Source organism: Clupea harengus, chromosome 1 (assembly GCF_900700415.2).
Source record: "Clupea harengus chromosome 1, Ch_v2.0.2, whole genome shotgun sequence".
NCBI lineage: Eukaryota > Metazoa > Chordata > Actinopteri > Clupeiformes > Clupeidae > Clupea > Clupea harengus.
The window spans coordinates 18,864,349-18,881,277 of NC_045152.1; the positions used below are offsets into that span (position 1 = coordinate 18,864,349).

Below are 16,929 nucleotides of genomic sequence, written 5' to 3' on the forward strand. Positions count from 1 at the left end.
GAATTTCGGCGTGTTTTGAATTGATCAGTTTTTCAATAACGCTCCTTATGATCGATTAGTAAAAGAAAGCATAGGCTATTGCCAAATAGCACCATGGTGTCAGTCCTAATAATAGCAACACTATTACGCTGCAGTAGGCTGTTAGAAGACAGAAAGAAGCCCCAGCGCTGTTCTATGGCTGTAATAGACTGCAATGGCAGGAGAGCCCACTGTATGCATACGCTCTAGCATCAGCCGTTCCGCTGTCTGATGAGAAGGACAATAGGCACTGAAATATATACTGGGGCAAGAGAGGGGAGGGAAGACGGGAACCGGATTTTTGTGGTAGTGGTGGTGGTTGGTGTGACACCCCCCCCAATCCCCCCTCCTCCCCACTCTGTATCCTCCATCTCCCCCTCCTCCTTCTCCTCCCTCCATTCCTCTCCCCCTCTAAGCTGGTCCCATTCTTGAGGACTTGCTGGTGAAACGGGAGAAATAAACAGACACCGAGCGCAGAGGAAAGGATACAGGGAGAGATAGTGTCTACAATTCAGGATATTCCTCCCTCCCCTCCCCCTCTCTGTCTCTCCATCTTCATCCCTAGCCTTTTCTTTAATGGATAGAAATTATCCTGGAACAGGATTCGGAGATTTGGGCGCTGGAACGGGATGGAGTTACGAGAGATCAGCAAAGGCAAGGTAGGCGGTTGCGCTCGTGCAAGTGGACTTTCATACACTGAATGCATAAACACGCGTTAGCTGGCTGCAACAATGCCATGCCTATGGACGCAATGCAATCCATAATCAGGCTTTCCTTCTCATACACTGATTTTATTAACACGGTCCAGGTGCATCTATCAGTAGGCTATTGTCATTATCAGTGGAGGAGGAGGGGGTGTCTAGAAAATGCAAGGAATGCGATTGAGAGGCAATGCTTAATACGGAAGGTAGACCGAGACAGAAAAAGAGGGGAGGGGGGAGAGGGGCGAAAAGAAGGGGGATGGGATGAAGGATATCGTAGCAGCTAGCTGGCTAGCTTCCTAGCGTATTATCAAAAATGAAAAATCAAACGTTCATTGTGTTCACAGGGGAGCATGCAGGGCATTACGTCCCCTGACTCCTGTGATGCAAATGTAGTTGTCTCAGCTAGCGCATGGGTTGCAATGTGAGTTGACAAGGCAGCATTGGGAGGCATGTAATCACAGAAATCAAATGCATTTTGATGATGCCAGGAGTGCTAGCTACTGTAGGCAGCTTGGCACTTTAGCCAAGGCTATGTGTTCTGCAAAATGGAACGGCCTTAATTCGAGAAATGCACAGTGGTGCAATATTATTTCTCTGTGCTGTAAAAGCAAGCCAGCTGGGTTAAAATTAGATCCATATGCTGATAATAACGAGCATGGAAATGTTTTTATTGATTACAGACGATAATGTAAACAATGCAGCATCACGTTATCACTAGCATATTTTAAGGTAGTTTGACTTTAAAAATTTTTTTGTAAAAAGGCTTCATTGCGTAAGACATATACATAAGACTACTAAAGCATGACATGGTACCACACAGATTATAACGAAACTGCAGTTCATGTTGTGAGTCACATTAATATTCTCACTGTGAGATTATATTTTTGAATAGAAATAGTTGGCAATTTTATTGATCTGGATTGATGCAGAGTTGGTAGACTACAATAGACTAGTTGTCAAGCAAGTTTCATATTACGAGACTCGTTTCCTTTAGCAAGCCCACTCCTGGCATTTTGAAAGACATACCTATGCATAGAGACTGGGTAATGTTACATACTCTTATTCTCTTAGATAAGGGAAACCGACTGTTGTTCTAACGTTGCTAGGCTAGTGTTGTATGATATAATGTACTATCCAGATTACATTACAACGGAATTATTACACAGTCCGCAGAAGTGCAAATATATTTTTGAAATACATTGTCAGGTCAATTTTAAAACATCTAAATTAAAACCAGATTAACAGACCAGTGTGATCGCTACAAGCTAACGTTAGTCTTGGTTATGTGATGAACAGCTGCAGTGTTAGCCAGTAAGCTAGCAAGCTAATTTAAGCTATCAACGAAGGAACTTAGCATAGCTGGCTCATTTACAACCAACTGTTTTTTTTCTTTCTATTGAAATTAATGATACATTATTTTGTTCTGCAACCCAGAAATTGGTAGCCTACTGTCTTGAACTATAGCGCATCTATCTTACGTTTCCATTTGCCAAACTCGGCCGTCTCTCTCAGTGATTCGCGGCCTGTGAATTTCAAAGGCTGCCCAGCTGCGTAGCTAGTCGCCGTGACAACCAAATCAATCCTGGTCGTGCGTTCATGTATCCATCACCAGCGAAGGGGACGTGGAGATGCGCGCTGTGGATTCAGTTGTAGGTTAGCGAAAAACAATCACCCGTTCTCCGCCTTAAAGTGACTATAAATCTCTGCAAAGACATAGTAGGCTGTGCAGTAATCTTCTGCATTCTATGCCTATCTTGCAAGAAAAGTATAAGCCACTGTCTCTTTGTTATCACACAATTATATCTCTCAACAGCTCAATGCTTCCTGCTTAACCAGCCAGAACCCCATTGCTGCCTAACTTTTTACATAAAAATGACCACTTGAAGATCAGTCATGCATACAATACAATATCTTCCTATAGCCTACCCATGTATCAAATGATGTTACTAAATAACTGTTTAGGAGTTCTACTAATTCATAGTTGCCCTGTTGTGGGAGCTCTTCTAAATATCAGCAGTTCACTGCACAGCATTCATGTCTAAGCATACATGCATTTCAAAGCAACTACTTCTGCTTGTTGATGTCAACATTTACCACCGGCCTGTTTGCTTAAGATGTTACTGCCAGTCAACCAACCAATGCTGTAATCTAATGGTTGTGTGGATCTATGTCCAGGTGTTAAAATGTCAAATATGCTGTGGTGTTATACAGTTACATATTTGTACTCTATACAGCCATCCACCCTTTGTGTATTTAGTCCCAATTGTATCAGCCTCTTGGAGTTTTCCTGCACTGATGTGAGTGTAGAATGTTGACGTGTTGCTGCTGCGAGTTGCTTTATGATCGTGATTCTCAAGGGCATCAGTAGACTTACTGCCAGATTGATGGAGCTCAGGCTCTGAGCTGCTGATAACCACCATTAAAAAGGTACTGCAAACAAAAATGTGTTTAAAAAACAAAAAACTAAATGATAGGGCTGTATTGTGTTGAAGCACATCAATGCTTGTGATAATATTGACAGAATTATTATAACTATAATAAAAATCATTATTTTATGGGTTGAAAATGGCTCAATATGCCATCTACAGTTTAAATTCATCCTGAACCTTGCAAGGGCGATGCTGTTTTAGAGGACTTTTCAACGTCATGAAATGGGCGTCCTACCTCCTCCAGCCCCCGCCCGTGAGTGTGAGTGTCACTTTCATTTGCTGATGGAGACTCATCATTCACAGAAGTTTAGTAATACTTCTGCAAGGCACCTATTTGCATCTCTTGTCTGGTAATCAGTAGCCTATATTATAGATATAATAATAGTATTCATTGTAATAATCATTTACCAGCAGTACAGAATTTTAGCGTGTTAGTGGGAAACTAGTAGTCATTGTTTGGCAGGACATGTTTTCACTCAGAATTTGCATACTGTTACATGACATCCATCATGCAAACAACGTAGTGATCAGCTGATGCGCTCGCTGTCCAAACAGAGGACGTGGAGTTCAGTCTATGGTTAACATAATCTATTCAAAATGTTTAAATATTGTTAAGTTGCTCAGAAATCTACAAGAAACGGCAAACTAACGGGAGTTTCTGTATTTATGGTGGTACTGGTGGTCCCTGATGAATGGAGGCTTCTGCCTTCTGAATGCCTATAAACAGCATGTTCTTGTTAGGAAGCTCTATGTGGAATGAGCTCCGCCATCATTAGTGGTGGCTCTATACAGCAGATTTAATGGAGCTAGCTAATTCATCCCTTAATTTACTACCTCCTGCTCCTTTTCACTGCCTGAGAACTACTGTCTATCAAATGAAACAAGAGAGAGAGAGAGAGAGAAAGAGAAAGAGAGAGGGGGAAGGGGAAGAGGGTGGAAGCTGGATTGGTGCTGAGGATGGAGATGAGAGTGCAGAGAGGAGGGAGTAGAGGAGTAGGCAGGAGAATGATGGGATGCAGAGAGGAGGGAGTAGAGGAGTAGGCAAGAGAATGATGGGATGCAGAGAGGAGGGAGTAGAGGAGCAGGCAGGAGAATGATGGGTCAGACAGATGATGAAGCAGGACCAGAGGGTTGCAGAGAGGGGGTAAGTGATAGGTGAAGATGTAATACGGAATGGGCTCACATGTTGACAAAATTAACTACTGATGACTACCCAAATGCCCACCATAATTTTGTCTTGACAGCTGTTGTTTTCTTAGAGTCTGGATGTATTTATTTGCATGAAATTGCTCCACCTTTTGTGTGTGTGTGCCAGGGTCCATACACACGGCAACAGAATGTTTTGAAAATGGTTTTTCTTTGCGTTATCAAAAAATGTAGCATCCACACGACAATGTTTTGAGAATTCATCCGCGTCCGCAAAGAAATGCAAAAATGAGTGAAAATGCTGTTGATAGCTAGGTTGTTTTAAAAAATCAGAGAGCAAGCATATATCTGTCCACCGGCGGATTTTGGTCAGCATCCTACTGGTTGTGTGCCATTTCTGGTCCGCTCTCAGACCACCATCATCTTTAGTGTAACTGGGCGTGGATATTAAGAAAATAACATATAATGTTAGCAATTCCTGGAATTTCTACATCATGTCCTTGGCATAGTCTATTTAAAATATCAGCCACTAAACAAAAGAAGTTCACAGCCTTCTAAAGGGCTCTCAATGTGAACAATGACATGGTCAATTAGAGACTTATGTTACGCACTGGTAACATCTATAAAAATGTTAAGGGTTGGTGAAAATTCACTATAAATAAGTCAAGAAAAGATTGTTTTGAAAGTGAGTGGCACTCACCAGTGAACCACCAGAAAACTGAAGAGCAAAAGGCCAGCGGACTGCCAGCTCTGTCTCCAGTGGGAAAACACGGGTCCACTGGTTTTTTGCTATCAGGGATCACATTTCTTGCATAACCTGTACTGCAAGTTATAGTCTACAACTAAACAAGATTATTATCAAAGCAATGGCACTACGAGAGGAGATGAGTCCAATAAATCATTTATTTTTCCACATCAGCAATGGTTTGGGCAATTAGAATTTCCCCAGTGAAGTGAACTTGACTGCTTAAGGTTGCTGTAGTATTTAGCGTCACTTCATATCAGATAAACCCAGAAAGGGCTTTGGCTGCTGATGTTTCGATAAAGTATGTCCTCATAGAAACAGAAAAAATTGTCTGATTACCATGATGTGTCTGACAATCAAAAATACATTTTCTATTCATTGCCACTGAAGACGTGGTGGAGGTTTTGGAAGGCGAGAATGAAACATAATTGGGTAAAATGTTGGGGCCGTGTCAGCATCGTTTTCAAAAACACCATTGTCATGTGAATGGGGCCTAACGTGTTATACTTTCATCCACAAGTACGTGAGGTTCCACTACAGTCCGAGTGACGTAAATGTCATCATCAGAGAGTGTACGCGAGGTTCTGTATGAATGTCGGTGTACCCTCCAACTTGTTGTGTGCAGCCACTACATGTTTTTAAGTGTCCTCCAAGGTAGTATAATAAGAACAACTACGCATCCACGATGTCCGCAGCTGTCCGTGTACGCGTCTGCAAGGGAGTATATTTGAGGCCTAGTCTCCATTCACTTTACGCCGTTGTTAAGGAAAGGGGGAATTAAGTGATCAGAAGAGATGTTGAGATACGAATACATTTATAAATCAAAAATAGGCCTTAGAGGTGATGTGGAATTTTTATATTATTTTCGAAGACTTCAATTTCATTAATTTCATTAATTTCAATCTCAACATCATTTTATTCAATTTCTGTGAAAAAAGGTCAATATTTAAAATCCTGCACAGTTCAACTGGAACATTTCAGTGTGGATAACATGTTTTTTTTTTTTTTTTTTGCTGTACACCCTGTCCTCTACAATGTTGTTATCACAAATACATTTGTGAATCTGTATCCTGTTGCACTGAATCGTAACGTAATATCACTCTGAAGTCAGAAAGACTGAAGGGCAATCAGTAGGCTTAAGGGTGAAGCCAATCCTTGGAAGGGTAAAAACGAATTACTTGTGTTTGGCAACTATCTCATCAAATTACATGATTGGGCTCCTCATCTTTTTCATCAATTAAAATTGGAGTGATTAATCACTGCATCTATTCACTGACTAGTCTTTGGTATTCTTGTGTATAGCTACCAACATCTAGAGGGACACCTGTGTGTGTGTGTGTGTGTGTGTGTGTGTGTGTGTGTGTGTGTGTGTGTGTGTGTGTGTGTGTGTGTGTGTGTGTGTGTGTGTGTGTGTGTGTGTGTGTGTGTGTGTGTGTGTGTGTGTGTGTGTGTGTGTGTGTGTGTGTGTGTGCAGTGTCTGTGGCCTCTTAAACTGGATTTTCCCGCGAGTGTGGTGTAGATTGACTGAGCTGCGGTCACGACGGAGGCAGGGGAGTGTGGGAAGTGTTCTGTAATTGACTCTGAAGGCCAGAGCTGAGGATTCATCAATGAGAGCAGTGTTTCTCCTTCCAGTAGTCCTGCCCAGCTGCCCTCCTCTCTGACGGACTCAGAAGAGGGGGTGCCGCTGAAAGCCTGCAACCCCAGAAAGCCACAGTTGATTGACCAGTCACAGTTGATTGACCAGTTGATTGACCAGTCACAGGATTGGCCGGAGTTTTTGAGAGCTATGCTTGGAACAGAAATCACAGCTAGTTGACAAACACATTTTAGCGGGCTGCTGTATTTTTTTGCACTTTACAATTATTGAGTCTTTTCCTGATTTACTGCACTGTAATTACCTGTCTTACCACACTCAAGAAGGATGGGTGCAGCACAAGCCTCCTTAGACACATGTAAATCAAACAGACTGAAGGATGGATGCAGCACAAGCCTCCTTAGACACATGTAAATCAAACAGACTGCATCTCACAAGCCTCCTTAGACACATGTAAATCAAACAGACTGCATCTTTCCTTTTGTTTACTGGGAGGGTCTTCATGGTACTGCAGAGTAAGTTGGGAGCACACCAACTTAACAGATTCCTCTCCTAGGTTTTAAAGGCGTCCCACAAACAGCTGGAACTTGCTGATGTATTGGTGGAGATATCTCCCACCCCGCCCGTCCCACACAACACAAATCACGTCCTCTCTAGACTGCCAGAGACGAGTCATGCTGGGTGCCAACTATGATCTCATCTTGAGAATCCACATGTAAAACTGGACTCAGTTCAGACCTAATCTTAGTCCTCATATGGGAAGTCATCAGATGAGTTTATATGAATGTTACTGGTGTGACCCAGAATGCATCAGCCATGTGCATCATGCATCATGTCGTTTTCGAGGGAAAGTGAGGGTGTGGATACATCAAGACAGATTATGGTTGTAATCTAATAGTGAGGGTGTGGATACATAAAGACAGATTATGGTTGTAATCTAATAGTGAGGGTGTGGATACATAAAGACAGATTATGGTTGTAATCTACTAGTGAGACAGAGAACTTGGGGATGAGGAGTCAGCAACCCAAGCAAGGTTTAGTTTTGGACTTACTCTGAGCCTTCTGGAGGAGAGGATAACAATATTGTTCATTTAAGGAGTGAATGATGAAAAACAAACCAAACTGAAACCGATCCTCTGGTTTTGTATAAACAGCAGGAACAAACTGAAAAACGTAGAAAATAATCAAAACCTGTAATTTACACAAACAAAGCAATTGCCAAGAGGAAAAGCGCTAGCAACAAAATAATATCAGTTGAAAGGACAGGAGTTAAGAGTCAGGAGTTAAGAGTCGTTTTTGTTTGGTGCAGATGCTCTTCTGTCTTACAAACTAACTACCAAGGATAATCATAACTCCTTGTCAACACGTTATTCATTGTAAATCACCATATTGTTTATTTACTTAATTGAAATTAGCATATGAAGCATTGCTGAAGTCTGAATCTACCTCCACACCCCACCCACCCCTTCTGTCTCTTCTTCTCTTCTCTCTGCAGTCTGGTGTATGGGAGCTCCAGATCCTCTCATCCCGACACAGAGCTACTCCATCGCCAAGCTTACGCCACACCCCACCCCCTGCAGGGCTATGCAACCAATCATCACCCGGGGAGCTCTGGACAGAGTGGAGCCTGGGGGGCAGCAGGGAGGAGCTTGGGTAAGGATGGCACATTCCAACACAGAGCCTTTTGCCAATTTAAAGTTTATCACTTCAACAACAAACTAGTGATACTACATGCTGTAAAACTGACCCCTAGCGAAATACAAATACCTGACACAAACTGGCATAAATGTTTGTGCACTTGCTCAGATGTTTGTGTACTTGCTCAGGTGTTTGTGTACTTGCTCAGGTGTTTGTGTACTTGCTCAGGTGTTTGTGTACTTGCCTAGGTGTTGGTTTGTGTATAGCTCTAAAGAGGTTCATCCCTCCTGCTCTCAGGTCTGTCAGGTCTGTTTGATGCTGGGTTGCATCACTCCAGTCCCTCTGGTCCTGATGCATCCGTCATGAACCTAATATCTGCACTGGAGTCCCGTGGTCCACAGCCACCCCCCTCTGCCTCCTCCCTTCTCTCACAGTTCCGAACCCCTACCTGGCAGACAGGTGAGTTCTGGGACCACTGAACTATACAGCTGTTATGTGAAAATCATTTTTATGTGAAAGTCATTTTTGATAGATGCTGTATTTGTACAGTTGGTCTAAGCACTAAGTGTCTTTCAATTTCTCCATTTCTCTTTTATCTGTCTTTTTTGGTGTAGCAATGCATACCCCTGCTCCAGCTGAACTCTTCATCTCTGGTGCCCTCCCTGGCTCCGGATCTTTCCCCTCCTCCTCAGCACTGTCAGCTTATCAGCACCCTGCTTCGTTTTCAGGCCGCTCTTTCCCAGGGGTGACTTCATCACTTTCACTCCAGGACACACCCACCTTCAGCCCCACCTCAAATGGCCTTCTGTCACCCCATGATCCCCTTTTGCACATCAAGACGCCTTCTCAGTCCAGCCTAGGCTTTGATCGCCTGCTGTCCGACCAGAGGGCAGCAGCCTACAGAGGGTCCCAAGACCCATCTGGAGGGCCACCTTCGCAGGCTCCGACCTCCTCATCTGCGCGACACTTACCGCCCCCCCAGTTCAACCTGCTCTCGTCCCAGTTGCAGGACCAGTCCTCCCAGTTGTACAACAGCTCTGTGTTCTCCTCCACGCCAGCTCCACCCCAGCCACCATCCAGCCAAGAGAGGGCCATGGCTAGACAAGATAGTGTGATTAAACACTACCAGCGCCCTTCTCCTGCCCAGTCCCAGCTACCCTCATCCACCCCTCACCCCCTGCAGCATTACCTCAGCTGTGGGGCAGGGGGGTATCAGCAGCAGATGCCCCACCACCGGCATGGAGGGATGTCCTGTAGCCCCCTGGGGGATCATAGTCCATCCTCAGACCCCAAGCCCTCGCCGCGGTCAGATCAGGTGTACCGACCCATCATTCAGCCCCCCTATACCCCCTCTACCACCTCCTCAGTCTCCTCATCGGCTGGTTCAGGAGGAACCGTCGGCAAAGGGAGCAAAAGCTCCAGCTCTAGCAGTGGCTACTCCTCCTCGGGCTCTTCCTCATCCCGCACGCCCCACACACCACCCTCTGCTTCCTCCACCACCTCTTCCTCATCGTTGTCCTCTTCCAGTTCCAACCCCAACCCGTCCTCCAGCTCCTCATCTGCCCCCTCTCGACAACAGCCCCCACCTCAGTCAGCCCCTCCACCTCCTCCCCCTCCACCACCCCCTCCACCTGTATCCTCTGCTACGCCACAGCAGGCACCTCCCAAGCCTTGCTTGTCTGCCTATGGCTCTCCTGTTGCCCCTGTCAAACCTTCCGCTGGTCTACCTGGTCAGACGCCACCTCAGCAGCAGTCACAGTCCTACTCTCCAAGCCACCCACAAGCCTCCCACCTTCCCCAGCCATATGGGGGTTTCAGCTCCCCCCAGGCCCAGGACCTAAGTTCTAGCACTGTTGGTGCTGGGAAAGGTTATGGTGGCTTAGGGGTGACAGGCAGATCCTTCTCGGCAGAGGTGGTGTATGGGTCAGATTCCGGTTATGGCTCTCTGCCACCCTCACTTGGAGGAGCAGGAAGCCCGTCACTGAGTTTTGGTGGTCCGGGACACTCTCCTGCACTTCTGGGGTCAGGCAGTGGGGCAGTTTCTACAGGGAGCGGCTCTGGGTCAGTGGGAGGTAATTCAGGAGGTGGGGGCAGTGGTTCAAGTGGAGGAAGTGTTGGGAGTGGAGGTGGAGGAAGCTCATACCATCTTCCGGATTCCAGCCCATCACCCTCCAATGGATCTGGCATAATACGTCCAGGGATGCACTCTCCGGCACCTACCCGACCAGCCCAATCCCCTGGAGGAGCTGGGGGCAACAAGTACCTTTCATCTGTCCTCTCCCCTCAGTTCCTGTCCTCCCCCCAGGGCTACCCTGACACACGAGGTCCCCAACCCCAGCCCCAGTCGTACCATCCCACCCCTCCAAAACCTAAGCCTGACACTGACATGCTTGGGGTAGAGCGGCCACAGGAGGAGGACGAGGAGGACGATGATGACTTTTTAATTCAGCACTTGTTACATGCACAAAGCCCTGCACCCCACCCTTCTCAGCACCATGCCCAGCCACCACCCCAGGTTTCTGCACAGCAGCAGCCAACACCACAGCAGGCCCCCCAGTCCAGAGACGGGGGTAAAAGTCTATCAGCCTATGAGTTAAACAAGGCCTCTGAGGAGCGGTACCACCTCCAAAGTGTGATCCGCACCAACAGTGCAACCAACAACACAGCTCCAGGGTCCACAGGTACCAGTGTAGCAGGAGGTCTGGAGAGCCAGCTAGAAATGACTCTGAAGAAGCAGCAGCAGCAGCAGCAGCAGCATCAACAACAGCAGCAGCAGCAGCACCACCACCACCAACAGGTCAAGAGTGACAGAGTGCTACAAGGAGCAGGGGCTGGCGGGGGGCGAGGGAACTCTGACTCCCTCCCACACTCCCATTCCCACACACCTCACCCTCATCCTCACGACTCCCTGGGCTCTGTGGTCCACTACAGCCGGGGTGACCCTTATTCCCACCTCCCTCACCCGCACAGCCATCACGCCCACCACACATCACACGCACAGCACTCTCAGCATGCCCAGCACCCCCACCCCCACTCCCTCTCACAGACCCACATGGAGCTGAAGAAGCCCCCTGATCCAGCGGAAATACCCTACCTGCGGAAGACCCCTGACCTGCAGCACCAATCCCAGTCCAACCTCTCCCTGATGGACTCTCCTCCTGACCAATCCCAGCAGTCTCAGCCAGCCCACCTTCTTCAGTCCGTCCTCTCTCACACCGCTCGGAACAAGATGGAGGCCCAGCAGACCTCCCAGCAGCAACAGCAACAGCAGCAGCAGCACTCAATGAACCAACAGGCCATGATCGGGCCAACAGGAGGTGCAGGAGCTGGAGGTGTTGGGGGAGTGGACACTCAGTCGCAGACCTCTCAGCTGCAGCTCCAACTTCAGTCCCAGGCGTTAGAGTCCCACTACGGGCGTGGAAGTCAACGAGACCAGAGCCAAGCAAGTCAGAATTCTGTATCATCTCTGGATATGCTAGAGCGTTCCCTCTCCAGGACCACCAGCCGAGAAGGGGCTGGCACCGACAGAGGTGGTCATGGAGGAATGGGAGGAGATGGAGAAAACAGTGATCATCACAGACAGCAACAGCACAGGATTCCTCCACATCACCAGTCCCATCATCCCCAGCAAACCACATCGGACCTGCACGATTTCCTCTCTGAGCCGGACCTTGGCTTGTCAGCTTCTTCCCACATGCATCACATGGCCCCCCATCACCCCCACCAACATAGCCACCTTTCTCAACAGCCCCACCCCCACCACTCAGCCCACCAACATCCCCACCATATGCAGCCACCATCTCGAGGTTCCCAGCCACAGACTCAAGCCCAGTCAAGAGAGCCAGAGCCTCAGCTCTCCCAGAGCCAACTAGACCAGCTCAAGGAGCACCAGTTTAACACCACAAGCCCAGGGGCTAAAACTTCCCAGGGTCAGAATCAGCAGCAACAGCAGAGGTACATGCCTTTGACTTCCATTAGCTTTCCAGATTCTTTGCTCCAAGATGAGGACCGGTCATTCTTTCCTGGCATGGAGGACATGTTTTGCTCAGAAGACTACAAGACCAGTTGTGCAGGGCCAGGGGGTGGTACAACTGTGTCTGGGGGGCATGATGGCATGTCTGAAGGACGTGGACAGGGACAGGATGGGATGGATCCTGTTAAAGCAGGTGTTGGAGGCAGCGGTTATGATATGATGAGTCACCACGGAGACCAAGGGTACGAGCAGTACTGCCATAGCCTCTCAGAATCTGGAAATAGCACCATCCATCTGGACCTGGATTCCTTAAAGACTGATGAGCTTCCATCCACTGTCAACACTGAACAACTGGGTCTGATTCAGTCCCAGAACCCTGGGATGGGTTTGGGAGGAACTGGCCCGGGAGGAGATGGTTCTGCAAACAAGATGATGGGTGGAGGAGTTGGAGGAGGCTCTGGCTCTGGGGGACTAACATCTCCGATCTTCTCCTCTCGGCCCAAGAAGCTACTCAAAACCAGCTCTTTCCACCTCCTGAAGCAGCGCAGAGACCCCAACTCTCAGGCCCAGGTCAAGAAGAACTATGCCCAGGAGTACGAGTTTGAGGATGATGAGGATAAAGCCAATGTACCTGCTGACATCCGTCTGAACAGCCGTCGACTTCCAGATCTACTTCCCGACTTGGTGTCCAGCTGCCGAAAGTCTGGTGCTGGCTCCAGCATAGACACCTTGAGTCCACTAATGGGTGACCTGGACTTTTGCCAGTCATCTGGATACTCCTCTATTGGTCCACCTCCCCAACTTCTGCCAAGGGATGGCCCCAAGAAGCGAGGGAGGAAGCCGACTAAACCCAAACGTGAGGGACCACCCCGGCCAAGGGGGCGTCCTCGAATTCGTCCACTCCCAGAGCCTCCATACTTCAAGGGCCTAATGGGAACAGCAGTGGTTGAGACCAGAGGCAGGGGGCGTGGACGAGGTAGGGGTCGGGGCAGGAAGGAGGATGCGATGCTGCAGATGCAGAAAGACTTGAACAAAGGGCAGAACCTCCATCTGCAACAGCAGCAACAGCAGCAACAGCAGCAGCAGCAGCAGCAACAGCACCACCACTACCAACCCCAACACCTCCAGCACCCACAGGAACAACAAACGCACATGGTACAGATGCAACACCACCCACAGCAACCACAGCACCACCACCCCCAACAGCAGCACTTGCATCAGCAGCCACACCCTCAGCCGCACCTGCATCCCCAGCAGCAGCACCATGCACAACAACAGCACCTGCCCCAGCAGCAACACCAGGAGCCCATCAGGCCAATCAAGGTGAGACATGGAATGGAAACTGGGACTCTGATGATTTTGAGATTGACAGCTATATTAGTGGTATATTAATCATTAAATGCCTCTGTGACTTACCACTGTAGGACAGTTAACATTTGTGAAATGTGCTAATGATTTCAAGTAGAAAGGAACTAAATAACCTCCTCCCCTTATTTTCTTCATTAATGTCCACATTATTAGCTTCGTACCTTTACCCATCACTTACTCTTTACCTTCAATCCTCCTTTCTTTCGTACAGATCAAGCTGCCCATCCCCTCCATGCCCTCTTCGGATGCCCTCCTGAGGACGGACTCCATGTCCAGCTCTGACCAGGTTCTGTCGGACGGGTCGCTGGGCTCCGCCCCCTCCCTGGGACTCAGTCCTGGAGCTGGGCTGGACCTGAACCGAGCCCAGGAGAAGATGAAGCACAAGGTTCCAGAGGTGAGGACCGCAGGGCCCTAGAGGGAAGATGAGTGATGAGGGGAAGGCTGTGAAACAAGCACTAAAGTGTAGGGAAGACTTCCACAGACAGAAAACATGGCCAGTGCACTTGTTGATGGGATTGCTGTGATTGATAAGAAATGCACATAATTGTTTTGTGGAAGATGTATGAATGTTTTAGAGGTTTATCTGAATCATAACACCACTATGCAGTGTTTTCTCTACTAACTGCTGGGCTACACTGATCCCAGTTACATATTAATCACACAATTGTCCAGGGCCTTATATTGTTTGGAAAACAAATGCAAATACCTGTGGATACCCAACAAACCATAACTATGAAGATCAGGAGGCTCTTTTGTAAGCATCAGCTCATTTCAAATACAGCATGTAAGACCTGCAGTGAAGGTTACTTGCCTGAAGATTCTGAATAATTAAAGAGCATCAATTAGATATTGTCTATATGACAGCATGATGTATTTTGAACATGAGGGGGAGGGAAAGGACGGAAAAGGCCATTAATGTGGTGGTTTCCGGTGAAAACCAGTGATATTTCTAGTTTTCTTTGTCTACAAGAATGTGTAACCTTTGGAAAAATATTCTTGATTTGTGGGGAGCAGTAGTTGTCTGAAGCCTGTCTTTGGCTGTTAAGTCTAAATTACAGAACATGCACAAAGGGAGCCCATAGCACAGAGGCTTGAAGCAAACCAACAGACATTGTAGAACCCAAGAGCTCTAACTCCACGTTGGTGGAAAACTGAGGTAAAATGGTGACTTGTTGCCACAGCAGCAGGTAGCCTGTAGAGGCGAAACGTATAATGCCCAGTAAAAGACTGTTATAATGATTCTCCTCTCTCGTAGATGGCCTGGGAGAGAGACATGGATGAGCAGATGACCCCAGAAGCATGGGCAGCTATGCAGAAACTCTCTAGCTCGGTGAGAACACACACATCTCTGTGCATCATTATTAATTTACGCTCTCACATCCCTCCTTGAAGAGGAAGGGAGGCAAGCCAGCAGCAGGGTGTGGAAAAATGTCTCATAACATATTATTATTAATTATTTTAAGTGAATCACCATAGTAGCATCAAGCATGACCCCCCCCCCCCCCTACAAATCATCCAGATTTGCGAATTTGTACATCCAGTATATGTGTGCTTGTGTGAGTGCAGGCCCCTTTGTGAAAGTGGGCTCCCGCTAGAGGGCATTGTGCAGACCTGCACTCAGATGATTGACAAACCACTGTAATTGCTCTGTCCTTAAAAATGCAATAAAAAGGGAGAGAAAGAGTTGGCTGTTGCTAGGGTAGCAGTTGCCAAGGTTACACAATCATAGCAACCATCCTCAAGCGCCTCTGCTGTTCGGTAAGGTGAACTACCTTTGCAGACAGACACAAATGAGTGAGATAGTACTGAAAATAAAGTCAATAAAAAAATGAGAGTAGAAAGGTCATGTAAGAACTATATTCTGCAGATATATCCTCTGTGTATCTTGCACCAAGCACGTTTTTTTGTCAGTGACTTTCATGCTACTCTTCTGTGGTTGTCTCTTTTGTCCCTCTGTTGTATTTACTGTCCTTTCTATTCACTCCTTTTCTCTCACTTTGTCTTTTATTAATCTTTGTGCTGTTTGTCATGGTTCCTTATCAGACAGAGGACAAGAACCCAGAGCTGAAGTCTGGCTTCATGGCCTCTTTCCTGGACTTCTTAAAGACTGGCAAGAAGCAGACTGGTCCTGGCATGGACCCTGTGGATTCTGTTTCTGTGAAGGGGGGTATTCGGCCTCTATCTCCTCCCCCACCACCTCCACCCCCACCTCCTCCGGCTCCCTCGTTTGGGGAGGGCGAAGGGGAGGGGTCCCTGGGACTGAGCAGCTGTCCGAGCCCCTGCAAGCGGCTGGATGAGGAGCTGAAGAGGAACCTGGAGACGCTGCCATCCTTCTCCTCCGATGAGGAGGACTCGGTCAGCAAGAACCAGGACCTGCAAAAGAGCATCTCCTCAGCTATCTCCGCCCTCTATGACACGCCTCACAGCCTGGTGTCAGCTCCACCCCCTCGCACGCCATCCCCGCCCACCCCACACATGCAGCAGACTCCCTCCCCCATCAACACACCCCCTCCTATTCCAGTGGAGCCTGAGCCTGAGCCTGTCACTCAAACACATGCTCAACCAATGGAAAATGAGGAGGAAGAGGAAGAAGAGACGCCACCTGCACTGCAAGCCAATGGACAGAGCCCACGGCTTCAACCTGCCACCCCAGAGCAGACTGAGGAGCAGCAACAAACAGAGATGGAGGAGGAGAAACTGGAGGAAGAGGAAGAGCAAGAGCAAGAGGAGGACGTGGAGGAGCTGGAGCAGGAGCAGGAGCAGGAGCAGGAGGAGGAACAGGAGCAGGAACAGGAGCAGGAACAGGAGCTGGAAAGGACAAGGGAAGAGGAGAGAGTTGAGCAGAGAGAGGCAGAGGAAGAGGAAATGAATGAGCCAGAGTATGAGATGCTGGGGCGACCTAAAGTTGAAGGTAGGAAGAAAGATGGTTCCACCATTAGCTGTAGCTGTAGTGTAGTTATGTTATAATTCCTTAAAAAGGCTATAATGTATGAAAGACATTGTCAATTAAAACATCCCAACACTAACATCATTTCCCCACTGTTCTCCCAATCACTCACAGATTCTCCATCGGAGCCAGCTCCTGTTCCAGCCCAACCCTCACCCCCCTCTCTCTCCCCCTCTCCTCCCACATCCTCATGTCCCTCTCCACTCCCTCCTCCTCCACTTTCCCTCCCCTCTCCTCTTCCATTAGAAGAGGAGGAGGATGAGGAGGAGCCCTCCCAGCCCCAGCTTCCTGAGGAAGAGGAGCAGCAGCTCCCACCTCGCAGTCCCTCCCCTCCCGCCCTTCCCTGTCCTTCTCCCTTCCCCCCAGC

General features: G+C 47.9%; 1 protein-coding gene across 1 annotated transcript in view; it reads left to right on the forward strand.

The window, feature by feature from the left end:
- Positions 1-370: 370 nt before the first annotated feature.
- The window catches only part of prr12b (proline rich 12b), a 22,974-nt gene continuing 6,415 nt past the window's right edge, over positions 371-16,929 (forward strand). Inside the window, exons 1-8 of the mRNA XM_031569959.2 lie at positions 371-677; positions 8,132-8,289; positions 8,572-8,733; positions 8,889-13,570; positions 13,827-14,009; positions 14,871-14,945; positions 15,659-16,221; positions 16,702-16,929. The exon at positions 16,702-16,929 is cut by the window's right edge and continues 244 nt beyond it. Of these exons, the coding sequence (XP_031425819.1) occupies positions 595-677; positions 8,132-8,289; positions 8,572-8,733; positions 8,889-13,570; positions 13,827-14,009; positions 14,871-14,945; positions 15,659-16,221; positions 16,702-16,929 (6,134 nt within the window). The 5' untranslated portion in view covers positions 371-594. The remainder of the gene's footprint in view (positions 678-8,131; positions 8,290-8,571; positions 8,734-8,888; positions 13,571-13,826; positions 14,010-14,870; positions 14,946-15,658; positions 16,222-16,701) is intronic.